The sequence below is a fragment of the Polyodon spathula genome, chromosome 8, assembly GCF_017654505.1.
Source record: "Polyodon spathula isolate WHYD16114869_AA chromosome 8, ASM1765450v1, whole genome shotgun sequence".
Lineage (NCBI taxonomy): Eukaryota > Metazoa > Chordata > Actinopteri > Acipenseriformes > Polyodontidae > Polyodon > Polyodon spathula.
The window spans coordinates 34,503,619-34,528,267 of NC_054541.1; the positions used below are offsets into that span (position 1 = coordinate 34,503,619).

Consider the following 24,649-nt stretch of genomic DNA (forward strand, 5'->3'; position numbering starts at 1 on the left):
TAGTTTATTTTACAATGAGAGGAATGTGATCAGCACAGGCATATAATAGCATGATGCCAACACAAGAAAACATGTCATCCCAGCCTTGAGATCCATATAAACCCTTACCAATTAATGTTTCATTTTCAATTATGCCCTACAATATCCATCAGAACTAATATGACATCTTCATAAATCACAAACATTTTGCGCACTACATGAATCCAAGTGTGCTGTAACTGCCTACTGCTTTCCGGTTTGCCCTGATGGGAAGATATGTACATTTTCACAGTAACAACTCTTCAAAATGTAGAACTTTATATAGCTCTATATATATATATCACTCTCTCTCTCTCTCTCTCTCTCTCTCTCTCTCTCTCTCTCTCTCTCTCTCTCTCTCTCTCTCTCTCTCTCTCACCCCACACACACACACACACACACACACATACATACAAACATACATAAAGACATAGATTATAGATGCCAGGAGCACTCACCCTCTTTCTGGCTGCCTGCTGCACTCTGTTGCTGGAGCAGACTCTGGCTGTATAAGGTTGGAAGTGCTGCTGCAGCGTACTGCTGAATTCCTGAGTATGCCTGGCTCAGAGCATCCATGGTGCCTGCCGTCCCATTTGTCAACCCTGTTGCACCAAGTCCTCCATTAAGGGCCGCCATACCTGAGAGCATTTGAGCAACTTTACATAAAACCCAACAATAGAGAAAGAAAATTGCACTTATTCATTAGTGCTTTTCAAAATAAGCTGACATTCTCACACAGAACAGAAAGGCTATGGAGAGCTTGGAACAGCCATGCAACTCAGCACCAGATTTTACTGAAAACAAAATGGTTAATTCATTACTGCGTAAAAGCCTTTCAGACGGTAAGAAGACACTGAATTCTCAGAGGCTGAAGCTGTTACTTGAGGGCCCATAAAGGAGCACAAAATACATATAAATATTTCAATGCTTGACAATTGTTTAAAATATTCTACAACAGGATTATATTTTTTTATATTAATGATACTATAGTTTTTTTTTTTAATTTGAGTTCTTTGATGTCTTGATTTGCTTTCTTATATGGATGTTAAGATAATTATATTAACACTATCACTAATTAAGGAAATTTCATGAAGCTTGCAAGTATATTAAATAAAGATTAACACAATTTTGATACGTTTTTGAGATCAGGTGTGTATATAAGAGGGAAAAAATAACATGTACCTAGATGGGTGGAGTAACTGTTGGGCACTGAAATACAAAATATAGAATTTAAACAATTATATTTCAAAAAGATGTTTACTAGTGCACGATAAAGCTGAATCTCCTTGTCAGAGTGAGAGATTGTGACATGGGCCACTAATATAAAACCCAATGTCAACTATTTAAAAGACAAAATGTAACCTCAAGTAACAACAATCTCAAAGCCTACAGATCAATACACCAACATATAGAAAGCTCTGGCTTCGACAAGCAAACGTGCTTTTTAGTGAAAAAAAAAAAAAACATGCACATGTGAAACACAGACTGCACTAGAAACACTAGCAAGGCAACATTTTAAACACATGATTTTGCAGTGAATTCACAACTTATTTTGCATTAGTAATAACAGATTGTAATACAACAAACAGGTTTACAGTATGTCTCTGCTATTGTGGCTAATACTAGAAGCTAGTTTTGGAAACCCTGGTTATTTTTAATCTTCAACTACCTTAGTTTCTCTCAATAATATATACCTATTGACTGGCCTTCAGTTGCAATGCCAAATCAGACTGAGGCTTGACTAACTTATTCCATGAAAAGGTAGATTCTCACAGTATTTCCCACTACATGTATGTGTGCTGCATGTTAAGTTCAGACACTCCACTCCATTAGTAATTGATACCGTGCATTACACCTCTAAGTTTAAACAGACTTTACTATTATTCTTTCCACTGTTTGTACTTCCTTACTATACAATGACACTGATAATATGCATTAGCCCCAATTGATCTTAAGTAAGGTCATTTTCACTATTCCACTGCATTAAAAAATGTATTTCACACAATAACCCTTCTGAATTTGTCAGGGAAAGGGATCATAAGAAGTAAATAAAACACACTTTTTTTTTTTTTTTTTTTTATTCAGGGTTTTAAACAGATATGTGAAAAAACAAAATCATATCCTCCAAGTCAATACTTACTGTTAACGGTGCCTGCTAGTGCATTTATATTATTCAATCCCACAGTAGCTCCAGCCAGTCCCTGTAGAGTTCCCAGGGACGCGAGGGAGTTCATGGCAGCCCCGGCACTGGAGTTTGGTGTACCAGCAACTGCACAGGAGAGAGAGACAGGGTAGAGGGGAGGGTTTTGGAAATGAAAAACAATTCTCATCTCAGCATTAGAGCTAAATTCACTTTCCTTATAATGGGAACTTTCCATCTGGTGGGTGAATTTATCGAACAAGTTATAATACACATACAGCATCTAATCCCTATTATATAAATGCACACTACTGTCAGTACATTACCAAATGCCCATGCATAACTAAATTAAAACCAGACTAGTTACTCAGAAATATAATACCCAAAGCAAAAAGTACACAGAACACAGTAACTTCCTGTAACACTTGTTCAGACAAAGTGTCTTCAAATTCAGAACAAGTGTGCCTTACATTGAAGCTCATCAGATAATCTGGAGATTACTGACAGCAAATCTGAAACTCAACAAAATATAAAAGCATTTTTGGCACTGTACCTATAAAAACCATTACTATGGTGACATGCAAGCCAGCCACAATTTTTCTGTAATTATTACAATTTATAATTTGACAAAACCAAACACAAACCATATATTTTATATATATATATATATATATATATATATATATATATATATATATATATATATATATATATATATATATATATATGGGGGCTATTTACTTGTAAGCCCCCATAGAAATGTAATGGTTTCCAATATAACAATGCATTAAGAATAATCCAAATTACAGGCTAATGCTTTCAGTCTTAGCAAACAGTCATATCAACATGAGTTTGCTATAACAGAGTAGTGAAAGTAATTAATAAATCTAACTTAATGTCATATATACAAATTAAGACACTGGCAGGATATTAGCTGTTTTATAAGAAGATGGCTGTCGCAAGATCAATAAGCTCGGTCTGTGAGCTTTTTGCATTAGAAAAATTGAAGAAAGGAATGATTCAACAAAAGCTACAGTGGGAATGTGTCTTTACCAAGAGAGGACTTTCATTTCGGACACATTCGATCTAAAAGCATTACCAGATGATCTAGATTTAAATATTGTAACTAAAGAAATTATTTAAGACTTTTTACAAAACTATACAATAATTCCATCCCCAGAACACCTAAACAATGACATATATATATAGAAAAGCACATCAAAGTATTAGTTCCATTCTGATAGGTAAAGAGATGGGAGGCTGATTAAGTTAAGAGCCAGCAAATTCAACCTTCAAATAGAACTACTTACTGCATAATCAAAGCACAGTACAATATTCTAAATAAGAAAAAGAAACTGATGAAATAATTGCAGTGAATAGCAAAGCCCAGTTTCTAAGCAGCAAGCAAGCAAGCAAGCAAGCAATTCCTAAAATTTTGCTTCCCTGCAATTACACCATGGGCAGCAAAATCCTGTTCAACAGCGATTCTATTTAATTTTTCTGAGAGTGCTTCTGTCTCCAGCATGTCCAACAGGGCTAAGGTACAAACTCGCAATTTAACAGATTTCACATTTAACAAATTCTTTCCATTTGATCTCCTGTACTATTGCTGCCCTCACACAACAGTGACTAATAACCCTGTCTGCTGGGAGAGATAGTGTAGGAGTCACTGTGAGTTCATCAAGGCTGCTGCCTGACAGTTTCTGTCTCTAGTTTAACAGGGTCTGCTGGAGTTACCGGTGTGGAATATCTCAAGATCAGGTTTTCCTCTACCAAAGAGATGTTTTCTCTTAATCATATCATTAAAGACAGCCCCACCCACGGCAAGGATGCAGAACTCCTGCATTTCGTGCAAGCCTCAAACCTGCATCATGCATTGAGCATTCCCAATGGCACTCAACCTTTAGTTTATCATTTTTTTTAGCCACCATACTGTTACAGTACCATGCACATGTTTACAGGAGTACTGGAAAGAAATTTAGATTGTGTTTTATTTTTTTATTTTTTTATTTTTTTAAATTCTTATTAATATTATTTACTGGCTGCAGTAGCAAAGCCAACTCTTTTGAACTGAACAGCTTTGACCAATGAAAGCCATTTTAAAAACCCAGCGAAAAAGGGCAAAAGTATACTTTTTTTTGGTTTGTCATTTGGGAGAAATATGAAGGTGAAGAACCAAAAATTGTTTTGTATGATTGTATGATTATGTACTGAAAACAGAAAAAAATATGTTCAGTTATGAAAAAAGAAATCATATTTCCCCCAAATTTGGTCCCCTCCGAGCAGGGTATTACCTGGACTTGTGAGTGCTCCAAGGGCACTAGTGGTTGCAGAGAGAGGGTTTGCATTCGAAGTTGCTGCTGAGTTTTGTGCTGCTGCTGCAGCTGCTGCTGCTAAAGTTGCCAGGTTCTGTAACTGCAAAGCATTCATACCTAAAAAAGGAGCCAAAAAGGATTTAATATAAACCGTGTTTTAATTTGACTCTTATCATCTTGCAGTTTCGTGAAGTTCTATTCTAAGCAGACGTAGGCTCTTGGGAGAAGTCCGGATAGAGGTGCTTGTTTTTGTGGCTTTAGTACATATTAGTGGAACCTCTCACAACAGGTTCTCATTCACAAGACTTGGGGATACGCATGCAGAGAATGACCAAGCCAGGTCCCAGACTCACAACCTCATGAACGGCACCTAACCACTCCTTTAAATGAATAACAGCTATCACTTTCAAATATTCGTTGTGTTTTACTGTCTCTCTACTGAAGTTTTCCAAGAATATTTTACTAATGAGCCACAAAATAATCATTTGATAGTTGTGTTTAAACTGAAGCTGCACTTTATTTGTATTATATTGTACAACAGAATTACTTTGATAATCATAATTTCTACTTACAGGTTAGTCCTGGGGGGAGTCAGCAGCAGCAAGCACCAACAGCAAATAAGAAATTACTTATTTTATGAAATCTGGTTTGGAACAAAACACTAAAATCACCCGGAATCCTGGAGATATATATATTATTTGATACCATAAAACAGTTATAAGGATTAGATCCTTGTTGGAGACCACCAAGATGTCAGCACAGCAAAACAGGACAAATGTAAATGGATCTAGAAGCCATGGTGACTCATTTTAGTGCTAGTTTAGGGCACTCCAGAGTCTGAAAGCTGGAAGATTAAGCCCAGCCGTCCCTCAAATTTATACTAAACTCTGGACATTTATAGTACACAAGGGGTGCTCCTTTATTGGTACTAATCTAACTCTAATTAAAATACATACATCTAAATGATTGCTTTGCTGAGGCTAAACTATTGCTAACTATAACTATTATTGTGTCAAAAGGATGCTCCTGGTTCATCTACTACTATGTTGGAAGGAACAAGCAAAATAAATAATCAATGGATGTTTACCAGGGTGGTTCAGATCAGGTCGCCTGGTGAAATGCAACCTTCAGTTTTAATATGGCCAGTAGACCTTACCGCATTTGCATATATACAACAGAACTTCGGTTCTGTAATAAAGGCTTTCTGTTTAACTGTCAGAATCTGCAACCAGGCCCCTTTTCTTGTTTCCATAGTAATGCGCGCAAGCCAGTCAAGTTAGGGTATAACAGTGGAAATTATCCTTCCGAATTCAATTTGCATTGTCTGCAGTTCACAAGACGGCTATTGCCAACGTAAAGGCCATTGAGTTTTCCTGATTTGCTCAGTTGATCAGCTTAGACAGCATGGGAAATTAAAAAAAAAAATTAAAAAAAATTCTTACCCTAAATACAATGTCAAAGAAACTGAAGCAACAGTCAAATCTATTTGCATTTGGATTTGGAAAATCCACATTTTAGCCAGCTTGTCTATGACAGTAACTGAAAACATGTTTACTGCCCTTAAACTTTTATATAGTTATCTTCCATGGCATTTGATTAATACAGGTTATATTTACTGGCATTTTATGCACACAGAATATAGCTTCCATGCACACAGAATATAGCTTCCTGGCATTTATATATAATATATATATATATATATACTATATATATTATATATATATATATATATATATTATATATATGTATGGCAATTATATGCACGAATTACTTCCCTGGAATTTTTGAAGGGTTCGTTCTAAAAATACATCGATTGTATACCATGTAGCTAACATATGGTGTTAAATTGCTAACGATAAAAAAAAAAAAATCCATTACATGAAAACAAAGCATGCAAAAGAACGTGTGTGCAAAATATACACGTCTCCTCATATTGTCCCTGTATGAAAATGCTGGGCACCACAAAAATGCACTTGACTACCAGGTTTATGTCCACATTTACAGTGGTTGTAAGCAGGCATGTCTTGCAACAACAAGGGCACCACCATCCTACTGAAAACAATATGTATCCCAAACAAATACTGACTAAAATTGGTACCTCCACAGAACACAACTTGGCAAGTAGAATATTGTGTTTTGGGTCAGACTGACATTAAAGACAGGCACAGACAAGTATCGTAACAAGTAGCTGCTACCATCATCAACATGAATATTTTAATACAAGCATTAACTGGGTTGCACTTCATGCAGGAAGTGCCAAGATATTCCACCACTAAGTGGTGTGTGAACACGAAACAATACTTTTTGAAACTGCCAGTTTCAAAAAAAGATTTGTAAAACCACAGAGCCAACTGTCAATATATTGAGCCATCAGCACAACAAGTGCTCTTCAAAGACTAAAAAACACAAGAGCATCTACTAGTAATGAGCCCCCTGGATGTATGGATACATAAACATGATCATAAGCATTCAAGAAGCACAATTATTCTTCAGCCAATGTCTATGATAAACATCTCCTGCAGAGAAGCACAAGGAGTTGATGACCCTTTCAAATACTTTCAGTGTGTTAAAGAATATTGTAGCCACTCAAGGACACAGGCAGCATGATGTTTTGAAAAAACCCTTCAAGGACACAACTAGAAATTCCATTCATTTTAGTTTTGAGAGAATATATATATATATATATATATATATATAATAGTATATATATATATATATATATATTATAATAACACACACACACACACACACACACACACACACACACACACACACACACAGTGGCTCAAAAGTATTCACCCCCTTTGGACTTTTCCACATTTTATTGTGTTACAACATGAATCAAAATGGATTTAATTAGGAGTTTTTGCCACTGATCAACACAAAAAAAAGTCCATAATGTCAAAGTGAAAAATAAAATCTACAAATTGTTCTAAATTAATTACAAATAGAAAACAGAAAATAATTGATTGCATAAGTAATCACCCCCTTGAGTCAATATTTGGTAGAGGCACCTTTGGCAGCAATTACAGCCATGAGTCTATTTGGATAAGTCTCTACCAGCGTTGCACATCTGGATACTGCATTTTTTGCCCATTCTTCTTTGCAAAATTGCTCAAGCTCCGTCAACTTGGTTGGGGACCTTTGGTGAACAGCAATTTTCAACTCTTTCCACATATTGTCAATTGGATTGAGGTCCGGGCTTTGACTGGGCAACTCCAGGACATTGACCTTTTTGTTTTTAAGGCTCTCCAGTGTGGCTTTGGCTGTATATTTGGGGTGATTGTCCTGCTGGAAGATTAATCTTCTCCAAGTCCCAGGTCTCTTGCAGACTTCAGCAGGATTTCCTCCAGGATTTCACTGTATTTTGCTGCATCCAATTTGCCCTCTATCTTCAAAGCTTTCCAGGCCCCGACGCAGAAAAACTTCCCCACCACCATGCTTTATGGTAGGGATAGTGTTCTCGGGGTGATGTGCGGCGTTAGGCTTGCACCAAACATAGTACTTAGCGTTGAGGCCAAAAAGCCCTATTTTGGTCTCATCAGACCATAGAATCTTCTTCCACTTGGTCTCAGAGTCTCCCACATGCCTTCTGGCAAACCCCAGCCAAGATTTGATGTTTTTTTTTCAATAATGGCTTTATTATTGCCACTCTCTCATAAAGGCTAGTTTTGTGAAGCACCCAGGCTATTGTTGCCGTATGCGCAGTGTCTCCCAGCTCATCCGTGGAAGACTGTAACTCCTTTAGAGTTGCCACAGGCCTCTTGGTGGCCTCCCTGACTAGTGTCCTTCTCGCCTGGATACTTCGTTTTTGAGGACAGCCTGTTCTAGACAGATTCACAGTTGTGTCATATTCTCTCCATTTCTTAATAATTGACTTTATTGTGCTCCAGGGGATATTCCATCCTTGGAAATGTTCTTATATCCCTGATTGGTGCTTTTGAAGAACCTTGCTTTGAATGTTCCTTCGTCTTCATGATGTAGTTTTTGTTAGAAAATGTACTAACCAACTGTGGGACCTCCCAGAGACAGGTGTATTTAACCTGAAATCATGTGACGCACCTTAATTGGTGCGTCACAGGTGGACTCCATTCAACTAATTATGTGACTTCTAAAGACAACTGGTTGCACCAGAGCTTATTTAGGCGTGTCATAGCAAACAGGGTGAACACTTATGCAATCAATTATTGTCTGTTCTACATCTGTAATTAATTTTGAACAATTTGTAGATTCTATTTTTCACTTTGACATTATGGGCTTTTTTGTGTTGATCAGTGGCAAAAATCCTAATTAAATCCACTTTGATTCCATGTTGTAAAACAATAAAATGTGGAAAAGTCCAAAAGGGGTTGAATACTTTTGAGAGCCATTGTAATTGGATAAGTCTCCACCCCCCTAAGTTAATACTTGGTGGAAGCACCTTTGGCAGCTGTCAGTCTGTTGGGATAGGTCTCTACCAACTTTGCACTCCTAGATTTGGCAATATTTGACCATTCTTATTTACAAAACTGTTCAAGCTCTGTCAAATTCCTTGGGGACTGTTGATGGACAGCAATCTTCACGTCATGCCACAAATTTTCAATTGGATTTAGGTCAGGGCTCTGACTGGGCCACTCAACGACATTTACTTTTTTGTTCCTTAGCCACAACAGTGTAGCTTTGGCTGTGTGATTTGGGTTGTTATCATGCTGAAAGTTGAACTTCCATCCCAGGGCAGCCTGTTTTCCTCAAGGACTTCTCTGTACTTTGCTCCATTCATTTTCCCTTCTATCCTGACAAGTGCATCAGTCCCTGATGATGAGAAACATCCCCATAACATGATGCTGCCACCACCATGCTTCACAGTAGGGACAGTGTTCTAGGGTGATGCATTTTGTTGGGTTTGAACCAAACATAACGCTTTGCATTTAGGCCAAAAAGTTACATTTTAGTTTTGTCAGACCACAAAACTTTTTTGCCACATTGCTACAGAATCTCCTGAGTGTTTTTTTTGCATACTTAAAATGGGATTCTTGAGTAATGGCTTCCTTCTTGCTACCCTACCATACAGCCCAGATTTGTGGAGTGCTTGAAATATTTTTGTCACATGCTTACTTTGACCAGTCTTGGCCATAAAAGCCTCTAGCTCTTGCAAAGTTGCCATTGGCCTCTTGGTAGCCTCTCTGATCAGGCTCCTTCATGCTTGGTCATCCAGTTTGAACGGAAGGCCTGATGTAGGCAGGGTCTTGGTGGTGCCATACACCTTCCACTTCTTAATAATAGTTTTGAATGTGCTCTAAGGGATATTCAAGGCCTTTGATATTTTTTTATACCCATCCCCTGATCGGTGCCTTTCAACAACTTTATCCCGGAGTTCTTCTGAAAGTGCCTTGGTGCTCATTGTTGAGTCTACAGGAACTGCTGAATTTATTCTGAAATCATGTGACTCACTACAATTTAACACAGGTGGAGGCCACTTAACTTGGTGTGTGATTTTGAAGGCGATTGGTTACACCTGAGCTAATTTAGGATTGCTATTACAAAGGGGTGGACACTTATCCAACCAAGCTATTTTAGTTTTTGTTTTTAATTAATTTTCTACAAATTTCTAGAATATTTTTTTCACTTGGAAGTTGTGGGGTAGGAAGTGTAGATAAATGAAAAATAAAAACTATGTTAATGCATTTTAATTCCAGACTATAAGGCAACAAAAGGTGAACATTTTGAAAGGGGATGTAGACTTTCTATATATATAGCCAACTGGCTACCAACGTAATTGCAACGCTTTGTAGTTTTGCCATTTCTTTTTGCTTTTTCTATCATTACTGGTTGATTAAATAAATACAACACTGTAAATAATCAGAGCACTGTGACAATATAAATCTTTTAGTTTTGAAAAAAAACAGACATTATATATATACATATATGTGTGTGTGTGTACAAGGGGCCATGCATGCAGGTTTAATTTAATGTTCACCTTTGGCAATTTTGTAGCTTATTGTTCATGGGAATTACCAGGAATCTGCACATCAATAAGTAGGAACAGATGTCAGATGTTACGTGTGCATGCCCATCAGAGCCTGTTGAAAAGTGACAGATGGATGGTAATAGAACACTCAAATCCCATTAGCATATGCACACAATTCTTGCATTTTGGGTTCGACAAAGAAGCGAAGGGACAACAGCAAGATTTTTCAGTAGGTAGGGTTCTCTACCAGTGGAGTTCAAATCTTAAAAAGGAGCACATAGGAGATGTGAATGGTTTTTGTAAATGTGGTATCCAATCATCTCTTGAACTATTATAGAGCATCAAATAATTAAATAGCTAGTATCATAACTTAGTCTCAACAAATGTTATACAACTTAGTTTTATTTTTATTAAGGACACTTTTACCATATCTGCAAGATTCTTCTTGCTGTCAGTTTTTTTTTCCTCTGATGTTTTCACTTCATCAGCTACAGCTTGAGCTTGCAGGTTGTGTCACTTCGTATTTCATACCAGAAAAAGATGGGAGGAAATCGAACTGCCTTTGAAAATAGGACCGATTTGAAACGATTGATCCAAATACAACTGTGATGTGCCTTTGCATTCTGTGATCAGTTGCAACTACCACTGTGCGCAACATTTTCCCCATTTGGAAAGAAAACATAATTTTAAATATGTTAAAGTTGCAAACTACTGTATGACCTGTGCTATATTAACATGTCACAATATTAACAAAACAATATACTATTACATGTAATAAAAATATAAAATAAAACTGGTATATAACTTGTTTGTAGCTAACTAACAGTCATTTCAATCTTTATGATTGATCAAAACAAAAGTTATCTTCTTCAAAATAATATGTACAAAAAATAGGCAAGAGATTTCTTTTGACATTATGCCATAGTGCAGCTTTCAAACAGTGTAGCAAGATGCAGTCTGTACCAGTGTTAATCATTAGATGGCTCACTAGAGATTTGGAGGTGCACCTAACTGGAAATGAATTATGATGTAATCTCAGGGAAGGAAGCCCCAAGGTAAAAACTGCATTACCAGCTTTGTGAGAGATCAGAGCTACATAAGGCTGTCTCATATGAATCTGATATAGCATTGAAAAATATTACAGGTGAAGCAGGATGATGGAGAAACAACAGAAATTGTGAACACCAACTACAGCTATTGTCATAACTAACATAAATATGAAACAAGGTCTAAAAATGTGCTTGTGTAGCTAATCATGTGAAGGTTAATTCTCCAATTGTGAAGTTTAGTATAGAATATACATGTATTATGAATTTATGTTTATTTCAAATTAATTCAGCAGGAAACCATGGAGTCTACTGTAAAACAGTGGTGAATGTATATACAGCCGCCCTATTTTAATTCTATTACTGTATTTCTGACAGGTGTGAATTATTTACCCATCCATTAATATTACTTCACATAGTGAAATTAGGTCCTCTGAAAATCAGGCTGATAGATTCTAGGGTGGTGGAATCTGCCACTGTTTATAGCCTTAAATTAGATAGCATTCAGTTTTCAAATCCATTTAACACCTACCATCAATTATGCCCTTATTAGGATTCCTCTACCCAACTACTTCTGGAGTAGAAATATGCAGATACTAATTCTCTCTCAGCTCCTGGTTGGCAGCTTTATCTCATCACAAGCCATTTTAAATTGATGAACCTAGTCATCGCCCACAACCCTCACCTTTTTATAGCAATGTAACACCAGCAACAAATATATCTCTGGGCAATGATACTAATTACATTTGACAGGTGTCAGTATCAGAACACAAGTAGTCCACCAGGACAAATATGGATCACAGGATACCTAGTAACAAAAGCCCATGTGAACTTTCATAAAATTCAGGCCAGTGGTTTTGAAGACATACCAACTAGAGGCCAAAACAAATGCATTAGCAGGCCACCATTACCAGAACATGTTCAGATTTTTTGTACAATATATTCTTCTTTTTAATACAAAAATTAAATGAAATTTTATCCAAAACTTTAAACTAAAAATGTTCTCTACATTTGGCATATGTTTTGTATGTACATAAATGCAGATATACATGTGTTTCCATGAGTCCAGTTGTTGGTGGGGAGGGAAGGGGAGGGGGGTGTTATATGAAATCCCCAGGGGAAGGGGGCAATTCAGATGGCAATTATGATCTGACAGAAACGGTTTCCAAAGCACCCTGCTGTTTCTGTAAACAGCTTTTTTTTCTAAAGTGAAGCTTCTTTGTGTAGTAATTTCCAGGGAGGATTTGGGATAAAAACAGCAGTCAGCACACATTAAAAACATATATAGTCCTGAGGCGCCCTATAGCCTGGAGATTGTAGGTTCAAATCCAGGCTGTCATTGCCGGCTGTCACCGGGGGTCTTAGGGGGCGGCGCACAATTGGCTGAGCGCCGCCCGGGTAGGGAGGGCTTAGGTCAGCAGGGCAATCCACGGTTCACTGCGCATCAGCGACCCCTATGGCTGATAGGGCGCCTGCGGGTCTGCAGTGGAGCCATTCAGATCTGTGTTGTCCTCTGGCACTATGGGTCAGGTGGCTTCACTGTGAATCCGAGGTGCAAAACAGTTGGTTCTTCCATCAGTGATGTGGAACCCCTTTTCCTGTGTACCTACCCATTCCGGTTTGAAGTTAATGTCGTTATGTTTTTCTTAATGTTGTTGTGTTTTCTTAATGTTGTTGTGTTTTCTTAATGTTGTTGTGTTTTCTTAATACTGTTGTGTTTTTCTTAATGTTGTTGTGTTTTCCTTAATGTTGTTGTGTTTTCCTTTTTGTGTTTCTGCTTTTCTTTTTATGTTTGTGTTTTGCACTTCAGGGCCACCGTACATCTGCCTTTCAGATACTATTAGCCTTTGATTCTTTATACTAAGATTTCTTCATTAAACAAAAACACAAAAATCAAATCACATAATTCTGCTATCTGTGGCCTATGAATCACAAGGCCACAGAAGTAACTTTCCTTGATTAGGCCTCTGCAATGTTTAGGTTTCCTACTAAAAACAGGTCACTGCTTCTTTTCTGTCATCCTTATTATTTAATGAGCTTTCATTTAAAACTGCAGTTAGGAAATCGAATGTCTCACTACAGCTGGAGTCTGGAGACACACTGTTTAGACAGCAGACAACCTTCAGGATTATAAACTGGGACACGGAAAATTCACTGAAAAATGTACAGACACAATGTTACCTTACTGTAACCTAAATTATATGTACAAATCCATACATATAATATACAAAAAAAAATAAAGCATAGCTATGTATGTATGTATGTATACACATGCATACACACATCACTAACCATCACAGTATATGTACATTAATTTATATGAATACAAATATCTTCTTTGGATAGACCTCAGGAGAACCCTTCATTCCCATTATCTCTGCTTGCTAATTAACTAATCCCCAAGCACTGATCAGAATTAAATAATTGGTAGGAGTTCAGTTTCTATCAGTGCAACAGTGAAAATGTCACCACCTTAAAATCAATCCGTAAAAATAGTAAATGTATATTTTAACATACAGTTGTAGTCAAAAGTTTACATACCCCAAATTAAATTTATAATTTCTAAATATTTCTTGAAAAAAATATTGGGAGTTGCGGACCACAGGTTGGGAACCAGTGCTTTAGAAGAATACAGAATGCAATGCAGGAAGGTGTAGTGTAATATTACAGAAAATTTAGGACAACTAAAAGGAAGGAAAACTGAAATACTGTTTGACAATAGCATAGTGTGTTGATGTGCCATAAGTTACAATTTCAAATGTGTTTTAAGTTTTATTGACAATGGACTTTAAATTTCTTATTTCAACAAGTCATGTAAAACCACTTTTAAAGGCTTCTGGAAAAGAGCCATAATAAGCAAGTTGAATAAATATGTTTTTTGATGCCGTCTGTAACGCAAACTTACCTGTTTTTTTTCTTGCTTATCGCCCCAAAAATATGTGTGTTCATGCTCACCACTAGCTTCCTAGAATAAACGACTTGCGAGATATTCTAACTTGTTGACCACCCAAAAAGGGAGGGAGAGAAAAAGCAAGAGAGCAAGGCTGGCTTATATATCCAAATCAGCATTCCTATACCCAAAATAAACTACTATTGTACATGTAAGGAGGACATGTTTGAAGCTATGGCCACTGTGGAGCTTCATTTCAATTGTATGACCTTACATTGCCAGTCTATGAACAGCTGGGGGAGGGTTTAATGGCTTTTGTCAGTTATAGTCAGGAGTGGTTTTAGCAATAAACTTGGTGGCAATATCACTGGACTGCAATTCTGAAGGTAGGGGAAATGCATTCCCCGCCTCAATACAACAGTTTTGAATGGGTAACGTGTTACCCCTGTGCATACCTAGGCCACAGAAAGAAGCACCTCTAACACATTGCGTCCTGTGAGCCTGGTGGGTAAGGAAGCACTCTCCACGTTTGACTTGTTCCCTAAAGCCATTTGCTATGCTTCTGCCAAGGCTGTAAGGTGATAAAATAGTCATTTTTTAAGGTTGGTAAATTTCACTCACCTGCCATTTGTTGAATGCCGCCAAATGCTCCCAGGTTATTAGAAGAGGTGGCCTGCTGGAGGAGCTAAAAGCGAAAGGGAACACATTTGTATCGAAACACCCACACCTTTTGTTTTTTATGCATATTTTCATGCCACAGGGATCTTTGCAAAGCTTGTATTGTCAAACTAAGAATCCCTTGGGCAGTGCTATAAATGCATGTTCATGTCTAAGCCCTGTTCAAACTGCATACACAGGAAAACCTCACTACAACTGATGCACTGAAACAATTAATAAATTTACAACTTTAACAAACAGGTGTTAAATCTGCTTAAACCAACATGCTGTGACTAATTAAAAACTCTCAGTAGTCTAGTATTACAGTATTACAACTGTGTCACTCAATGCTGTTCTTTCCCCCCCACAGCTTACTGGAGGTTTTTTTTTTTTATATTGGTTTGCTTTTAGTTTTTTTTTTTATTTAGAAACCCTTCAGTAATCAAAATAAGTTATTAAAAGTGAACTAAACACACCCAAATGCAGCTATCAGCCTAGCCAATTACACTCCAATCTCTCTTTAGAAACAGCCAAGAAAGGTTTCATGAACAGCAAACCAGATTCAATTAAATCAAAAAACATGTGCCGAACCACTCGGCTGTCAGTAGACTACTCACTGCCAAGTACTGTGGTGTAAGTCCTCCTAGTCCAGTGAGGTTCCCCCAGGTGGCAGTATTGAGCTGTTGCATCTGTTGTGCCAGCTGCTGCTGTAAGCGTCTCTGTTCCTTATCCTTCTGAGTGTCAGCAAACTTCACCACAATTGGAGAAGAGCAACCCTGTCAGAGAATTGTGTTAAATGCAGTTAGTGGGGAGGGGTTAAATTAAAAAAAAGGGGTTGTAATAATAATAATAATAATAATAATAATAATAATAATAATAATAATAGTAATAATAACTATTATTATTAATAACAAATATGCCCCCAAAACTAACAATTTGCAGTTCATTAAACTGTACATTTTTATTATTTTTTTATTGTACAAACTGTTTTGAGAATTTTAAATTTTGCAAACTATCAGGTTTCTTATGTTGAAAAACAGGAGTGGTTCACTAGTTGGTTTCTAGCAGTTATAAACAAACTAAAAGCAGCATGCAATTCATAACATCATGTAACACATTTTTTTTATTTTTTTTTGTTCCTGGGTAGTAAGTGTTATTTCCTAATTGCTTATGCCTCAAATGTATAGAAAATGGCTATTATTCCCCACAAACTTTGCTTTTGTGACCAGGACAGGTAAATTTCAAAATATCACTATTTCCAATGAGAAAACGGGCGCTTTTGTGTCTTTTCGTTCACATAAAGTCAGAAAAAAACAACATATGAATCCAAATTAACATGTGTTTATACTAAAGTAATACAAAAATGACTACAAAAGATTTAGAAGTGAGTAGTTTTTCGAGATTTACGATTATACTGTAAATTTACAGTATAATCGTAAATCTCGAAAAACTACTCACTTCTAAATCTTTTGTAGTCATTTTTGTATTACTTTAGTATAAATCTCGAAAAACTACTCACTTCTAAATCTTTTGTAGTCATTTTTGTATTACTTTAGTATAAATACATGTTAATTTGGATTCATATGTTGTTTTTTTCTGACTTTACGTGAACGAAAAGACACAAATTTGCCCGTTTTCTCACTGGAAATAGTGATATTTTGAAATTTACCTGTCCTGGTCACAAAAGCAAAGTTTGTGGGGAATAATAGCCATTTTCTATACTTTTGAGGCATAAGCAATTAGGAAATAACACTTACTACCCAGGAACAAACATTGTGTTACATAGTGTAATGTTATACACTTGATACAAAGAGATGGAATATTCTATGCTTACACCTTCCTTAAGTACCACTTTCATTATGTGTACTGTAGGTTTATCTCCTCTCTATCAGGATGTCATTTTCCCCAAGCCCACTATCACAAAGATTGAGAACCCTTGTTCTAGATGGATACTTATTGTCTGATCTGGGGATTGCTCAAACAACTGAGCTACTCCTTCACCGCCATTTTTGAATGAAGGCACATTATTAATAAGGGTGCAGCGAATCATGTAAAACATTACTCAAGTGCATGAACATGTTGGCATTTCCACTAAAGTATGAAGGATTTAGGCCATGAAAGAGTCAAGAGCAACATTACATAAAGCATGAAAGGCAGCAGAGCAACTCAAGATGCTGCTTGGCAAGTTCAAGTACAAATGCTGTGGGAATGCATAATAGATGAGAATGAACTGTGCAATGCAGTCTGAGATTTTTGTTTTCTTCTTTCCAGTTTGCGATCTATGAAAAAATAAAGGCCCCTTTTGTTTATTATGTGCAGAGTTTGGGCACTTCACTAGTATATCAGGAAGCTGTCATTGATTCAATTTAACGATTACAGTCATGAAGTGTTTGGGTTATTGTACTTATTGACTGCGGGCTTCTGCAGCAACTCGTGACACAGTGGTCCATAAGTTCAAACTACAGTTGATGTCTGGGGGAAAATCAGGCTAAATCAATCAATCAATCAGTCACCCACTATCATAGCGTCACAGGACACACAGTCTATCAATTAACGCTTTGCAGTCTAGCTGAACAACAAAGCTTCAGAATGTTCTTCCTTTATTGGGGGGGGGGGCTGTTCCTAATAAAGTCGTCATACCCTGAATCTTACAATAAATATGTATTCTGAAGTGTTTGCATGTTTTATAAATAGGGTTAATTCTAGAAATAAGGGTTTGAATGCAGATGGCTTTATAGTCCCTATTTAGTATAATTAAGAACAGGATCCACATAATGTCCATGAATTAATAGTTCAGAAAAATAGAACATTAAAAAACAAAAAACAAAACCCTATAATATTAAGAATAACCATAGACTTACCTTTCTTTATTTTAATGAGATGGGTGGGCCTGTTTCTGTGAGCAAAGTTATTTTAAAATTGAAACTTTAAAGACGGTTCTAATTTACTTTTCATAACAAATTTACTAAGAGAAAAAAAAAAAAAACGGATAATGTGTTCAGTGAGTAATTCAGCTGGTCAAGGGTACTCAATTTTGTTATGTTAGCCTCCGTGCACCGTACAAAAGTGCTGACATAAACCGCAAAGATAGCCTGTAAATACAGCATTTAAAAATGCCAATGTATTTTTGCAATGCGTGGATAGTGAACTTTGCCTTTGTCTCTTTTTTCTGTATATTTCATTACCAACAAAAATACATGATTGGCATTTTTAAATGCTTGGTCACTAACAAGGCTAATATTGCAGGTCATGTCAGTTCTGTTTATGGAGTGATTGAGACCAGCACGGAGGCTTCATTCATTTTAATTACAACAAACGGAAATGTTGAAAACCTCCAGCTTAATGTTTACAACAAATAGAATCTTGTTTGAGGGACTATTTTTTTTCTCCAAATTTCTCTATTTTTTTTCTTTATTCGATTTATGCCGCCAACCCAACTACAGCCATTTGTTAATGCAGCACAACGCATGCCCTATCGTGTGTTGTCCCTTACTTTACAAGCTGCTGTGTTGAATGCTTGTAAGCATAATACACGAAAACTCTCTAATAAAGAATGCATTCTAGACACTCAAACTATTTATGACGGAGAGTTTAGACCTTATTTTTATTTTTTATATTTTTTACTTGGAGATGTTCTCCATGTATACATTTTCTTCATGCTTCTGTAGCTGAGTTTTTAAGATCTCAAATTTTGGGCTTGCAACGGGATCTATTAACTACGCCATCGCTTCATTTCCGTAATTATGTAACCTTTCCACGGACTACCTGAAGAGAGCCTGTAGACCACAGATTGAAAATCACTGCTCTAGTACAAGTGTCTGGAGTTCACTATTTCTCATCAAAGTCATGTTTACTCCTTTCACCCATATATACTTCAACCTATTATGTCTCGGACTGACTGAATATTACCCATCTGGCAGCTGACTTGATAAATGCATCCAAGTTCATGTGAGATGATAACAAGAAAATAACTGTTTTTATATTTATGTAGCTTAAAGGGTTTTTATTCAATACGTATATATGTAATTTTATGGTCAAGTGAATAAAAACCCTAATCTGTTCAATGTGTCTGTGCTGGTTCTCCCTACTCCCCAGCACTAGCCTTGTGTATTTCACTATTTCATCACACATCCCTCAAGATTGAAAATGATGCAAAAACAAACAAGTAGAATCTAAGAAATCTGCTGTTATTGCAAATCATTTTAACAATATGAAAACACTCTGTCTCTGTTTTACTCCTTTTAATACTTCTGCTATTTTGTTTGTGTTGATTTGTGCATTTGTAGAAATACTTGAACTTTTCTTTGAAAAAACAATAGTAACATATTAATCTTTCTTTTTGGTGGTGATTATCTGATGGCCGATGGCACTTACAGTACCAAATGAACAAGCTGTCCATTTAGGGGACTTTAAACTTTCCCCTCCTTGTTCTCTTTTTATCTTGAACAATCAGAACCCACTGCTAGCAACATCTGAACTTGGATCATACTGAAAATAATATTTTTAACCCATGTAATGTTAAGTGAGCCACAGTCGTAACATCTGCATTTAAAATGTCTCAAAAGGCAATTTAAACTACAATCATAAAACCCAAATGGGTTAAAGAGAAAATGCTTATCTTGTTTAAGCCACATATTTGGAAGGTTTTATGGAAGGTTGCATCATACTTATTTAATTATTCAAATGCTACAATTCTCGGGCCATGTTGACAGCAAATAGTACAATATACTTTACTTTGTAACCGACACACTACCTTCTGTTTTTATGTATAAGGTAGATAACAAGATAATGAGGGAGAAATACTCCTCTATCATTTGTCTCTCATAGTCCCCACCCTCACCGCCACCAAGTGAGGTCTACTTCTTTCTTTAGTTTACCAGGACAGCCCAGTAGATAATGATCTCTTCCATATACTTGCCTGATGTATAATGTAAGCAATTCAGTCGCAATTACAAAAAAAAAAGGATTTAGAAAACTAATTTGAAACAAAAACACCCAAATTTAAAGACAGATGAATTGACCTAGTTTCAATCCAGAGAGCCTGACAAAATGAATGCATTATTTAAGTTCAAATTGTCCAATGACAGGCACCCATTTAAGACAGCCCTTGTTATTTATCATTATTTCATGACATGAGGATACCTGAGATGTATTGTATTATTATTATTTTTCTTTTAATTTAGGGAGACTGAAAAAAAAGACTGCTCTGAAAGAAAAAACATGCAATATATTAGAATGATATACACTTATTGGGAAAGACAATTACTTTGCAGCTAATGCTGTTAGTAAAAAGCAAACAATGAAATGACAAATACAAGCTATTTTTGGCTGATATTTTCAAGGAAATGTTCACTGTAATGTGTACTATAGAACTCAGTTTTTAGGTGTATATAAATAATGACAATTTACTACTGTTTGTAAAGGCATTAGCATTGCAAGTCGTTATCTGAGGAAGGAATGACTTCCTATTTTCTGATGTTTCACATAGAGAGACATTCCACTATCATCAGGCAAATAATCCATCTGTGAAATATGGCTTCAACATGAATGTGTTCATTAATGTAAGGTAATCAGAAAGTAAGGAATTGAAGACTATTTTATAATTATTTTAATTGTTTGTGAAAAAAGAAACTAATAATCTAACATTATATTAATATTCATGTACCCTCATTAACAGTTTTACAAGGCAGAATGTCTTTTTCAAGGGAAGTATTGCTGTAAATTGATTTGTAAACTTTAGGAATGTACATCAATGTACTGTACAGTGGTTTCCCAGTGGAAACCAATGAAGTGAGCCTAAATTTTAGATAAGGTTATTTGGAATGTGCCAAAAAGGTAGTGGTAACATTTCCCTAACTGATTCCACAAAGAAGAAAACAAAGAAAGGGCAGACAATACAGTACCTCCATGGTCTGAGACTGGTGCATGGCTTTGATTGCATTCTGTGCCATTGACCTTGAAGAAAACGTGACAAACGCACAGCCTGTGGGGACAATGGGAAAGGGAGCAGGAGAGACAAAAAAAACAACAAGACAAAAGGGTTGGACACTTGTTAAACCAACACAGTCTACGAGAACGGCCACAAGACGACACTGTTCTCAGTAGTACATGAAAAATAAACAACAGCACTAAGTACTCATTCACAGCTCTGACTTGTTATTCTGCCTATCGGTTAACGGTCCAACAGGAACATGCAAAAAGGAGATCATTTTGTATTGTCACACAGAGAGTCTGGGGGGTTAAAAATGCTGATAGTTTGTTGTATTGGTTACTCTTGACTGACAAGTTTCTAGCAACAAAGAAGCATGTATGATTTACATTTAAAGATTTACATTTGTATGCATTTGTTAAGTTCTCTCTTACACTCTTAGTTTAAAGGTTTTTCACAACAGCAGTTTTTTTTTTTTTTGGCAGAGCTAAGATATCAGGAATGACAAAACAGTGGTGCTGGGAAGAGTTTGAGTAATTGAATCTCTTTTATTTATTTATTTATTTCATACAGTGGGGTGGTTTACCACCACAGTTAACAGCTCATTAAGGCACTCTATATCTTGTTACTACTGTTGTGTTGTATGTGATCTCCATAGTTTAACTGGGATACTTCAGCTCTAGGAACTAACAGTAGAAAACTCTTATATATAAAAAGAGTTAGACATAAAAAGCATTTTAAATCCCCAGGCTATGCAAGTAAAATGGAAACATGTTCTGATGTAATATACATTTATTAATTATATTAGCCAATCTGAGATAACTGATCAGCCAAACAAGAAGCTAATGAAACTGGTTAGATTATCAAGTCATGACTGTAGTGGCATTGTACCAAACAGCAGTGAAAGAAAGCAGTGCCCATGGGTTACCTTACAGCCATAAGTAACCTACTGAGTCTGCTCACAATACACATTACACAGTAAGAATTCTGCACAAACACCATTCACTTAACAAAAAAAACACCATCATCTTCTTTCAGAGGCATCTTTGTACTTTTCATCCCAAGTAAATAAAAAATGTGCAGATTTTAAAACATTTACAATTTATCTGCTGAGCAAGAATGCAATAGCCACTACTGTACACTTGTCTCTTAAGGGTCTTTTATGGGTCCCAAAGCTCATTGTTTATCTCTAGATGATCCTGTTAAAGACCTCAGATTAATCAGTTTCCTAAAGAGTTCCCGAAGAGCAGATGTTAGCATCACTGCTTCTGAAAGAGCAGACGCTAGCATCACTGCTTCTGAAAGAGCAGACGCTAGCATCACTGCTTCTGAAAGAGCAGACGCTAGCATCACTGCTTCTGAAAGAGCAGACGCTAGCATCACTGCTTCTGAAAGAGCAGACGCTAGCATCACTGCTTCTGAAAGAGCTCACACAGCTCCCAGCTTCCATCTGCTCTCTAGTAGGATCTATGACCGAGTGGCAGCATCATGTTTCCTTGGTCATTGTGACTAACCACAATTTAATTTTATAGTGTCTAGTCAATGGCCACGTACTAAATACACTCTTCGAGTTGCAAGTGACTTATCTAACTATTACGCTGTTTACCATTGGCTACAGTCTGCAAATACCTGTAATGCTCTAATCAGTAATGTAATGTAATATATATATATATATATACACTACATATGTTGACCTGTTTTGAACATGTTGGCATTTCACCATGTTCAAAACAGGCATTTGTTGGCATTTCAGGGAGGATCAACTTGGTCCCCCACAGAGATATCATACTTTAAATAAAAAACAGTTAAAAAAATGTTGGTCTCCAAACAGTATAAACAAACAGACTGTAATAAAAAGCTAGCTATTAACATTAAAAAACAATCACTAACAACCGTTTCCAGGCTTTACCTGACCTGTAGAGTGCATGGTGCTTTAACGCACATGGGTTTTGACAGGAGCAGTAGGGGGCTCTGTACACTGGTAGAAAACAATGTAACATTTTTTCCAGTAAAAGTCACATCTCATTTCTAAGGATTTGCTATAACATTTTCTTTATTATTGTATGAATTGTGAGCTGCTCCACTGACTTTCTATAAAGCAATGCTATTTTGAAGCTCAAGCAATAATACCACATAGGTTGTCAATACATTGTTAAAGTATTTTCTGGTGAAGCGCTGCCTATGATAAGATCATATGGTCTAGGAAATGTTACGAACACAAGGCTGGCCTACGAGCATGAACACACATGCTTTTACAAAACTGGAGTAGGGTCATTCCCCTGTTAAATGACAATATAAAACAAAGGCTAATGTTTTCTGTAAGCAAGACTGATTGTCTGAAAAAAAGAAAAAAAGGCTTTAGAGTTTAAAGTGAAACTTTAATAACCTTGTTTCAGTTTGTTCTGGGATAACAAAAGCATGAGAAAAAAATAGATCACGATTTGTTTTCACTTGAGTGTAGAATGAACAGCCCTTTAAGGAAAGTAGGGTAGGTCCCACGGCACAGCAGATCCACACGTGGTATGATCCACATTTTATTAATAGCAGAATCCTTCACCGGTAGACTGATTGGTATTACATTTCCATACTATGCAGTAGTGTACAATGTGCTTGTAAGGGGATTTGAACAAGAGCCCTACTTAGGGGCCCCAATCTATCAGTGTCTGGCATCACAAGTACTGTATACTTTTGGCAAAATCGTTTTGAGTGCAATTCACTGCAAGCAGAACTTTTGAAAGATCTTCGCAAGACCTCTGGGAATGCAGTTAGCTGTTGTGATCTTTTATTCAATTAAATATACATGAAGACAAAACAGTAAGGTCAGAAAGGATCAGAGACTAGAAGGGGGAATGAGGCAAGCAGGTAAAAGAGGTGGTAAGAGTGGGGAAGGATATATATATATACACACAAACATACACACACACACACACACACACACATTTATTAAATAAGTATGATGAGAGAGAGAAAGAAAGAAAGAACAAGAGAGCGAGAGAGAGAAGACGTAAAGACATATATTGTTGGTGTCTTTGCCCTTTTGATTTCTAGTGGACGTCTTCTTAATGCCGGGGTAGATTGGGGGGGGGGTTGGTGCAGGCACTACAAGGGTCAATTTTTGTTTTTCTGTACAGCTACATCCCTTTGCTTCCTCCGTACAGATGAATAGCGGGAGTGTGAAAGGTTTCTCAAAGTAATTTCCTTGACAGAATTACGGGAAGGCACATAGCACTACCAGAGAAAGGTATTTCTGAGCACATCTATGATACCTGTCACCTCAACTGAGAGAATACAAGAAGCCAGGTGTGGCAATGAAGGCTTTTCTGAAGAGTATCTTAAGCATCTGATAACTGGTGCACTAACGGAGAAATGCACATTTTGTTTCTTCTTTTTATCTTTTTAAATTAAAATGTATATTATCATTTTTTAAAATCTCAGAAAACACAAGCTACCGTTAAGTTTCTAATAATTATTTTGGAAAGAAATTATTGAATTGATAAAAACATTTCATAAACATCAATTAGTCAATTTTATGTGTTATTGTTGCAATAGAATAGGAACGTTTCTTTTTTTATCAACCTGCATCCGCATAGAAACATGGGTTATAGTGGTTACAATTGGTAAGTTATTACTATATTTTAATGCTGTTTTTAGACAAATACATTTTATGCTAAATTTACAGTGGAAAGGGGAACTGACAATTAAGAATG

The 24,649-nt window shown here is 36.5% G+C and overlaps 1 protein-coding gene across 11 annotated transcripts in view; it reads right to left on the reverse strand.

Annotated features, from left to right (window-relative positions):
- Positions 1 to 24,649, reverse strand: part of LOC121319852 (CUGBP Elav-like family member 2) — a 168,107-nt gene that overhangs the window by 7,085 nt on the left and 136,373 nt on the right. For 5 of the 11 annotated variants that reach the window (XM_041257732.1, XM_041257730.1, XM_041257727.1 and 2 more), the window contains 7 exons: positions 20,917 to 20,996; positions 15,631 to 15,789; positions 14,978 to 15,041; positions 4,453 to 4,590; positions 2,159 to 2,287; positions 1,201 to 1,227; positions 477 to 656 (listed from right to left, as the gene is read on the reverse strand). In XM_041257732.1, the coding sequence (XP_041113666.1) occupies positions 477 to 656; positions 1,201 to 1,227; positions 2,159 to 2,287; positions 4,453 to 4,590; positions 14,978 to 15,041; positions 15,631 to 15,789; positions 20,917 to 20,996 (777 nt within the window). Of the gene's footprint in view, positions 1 to 476; positions 675 to 1,200; positions 1,228 to 2,158; positions 2,288 to 4,452; positions 4,591 to 14,977; positions 15,042 to 15,630; positions 15,790 to 20,916; positions 20,997 to 24,649 lie in introns of all 11 variants that reach the window. The other 6 variants (XM_041257733.1, XM_041257734.1, XM_041257735.1 and 3 more) reach the window with 4 other exon arrangements.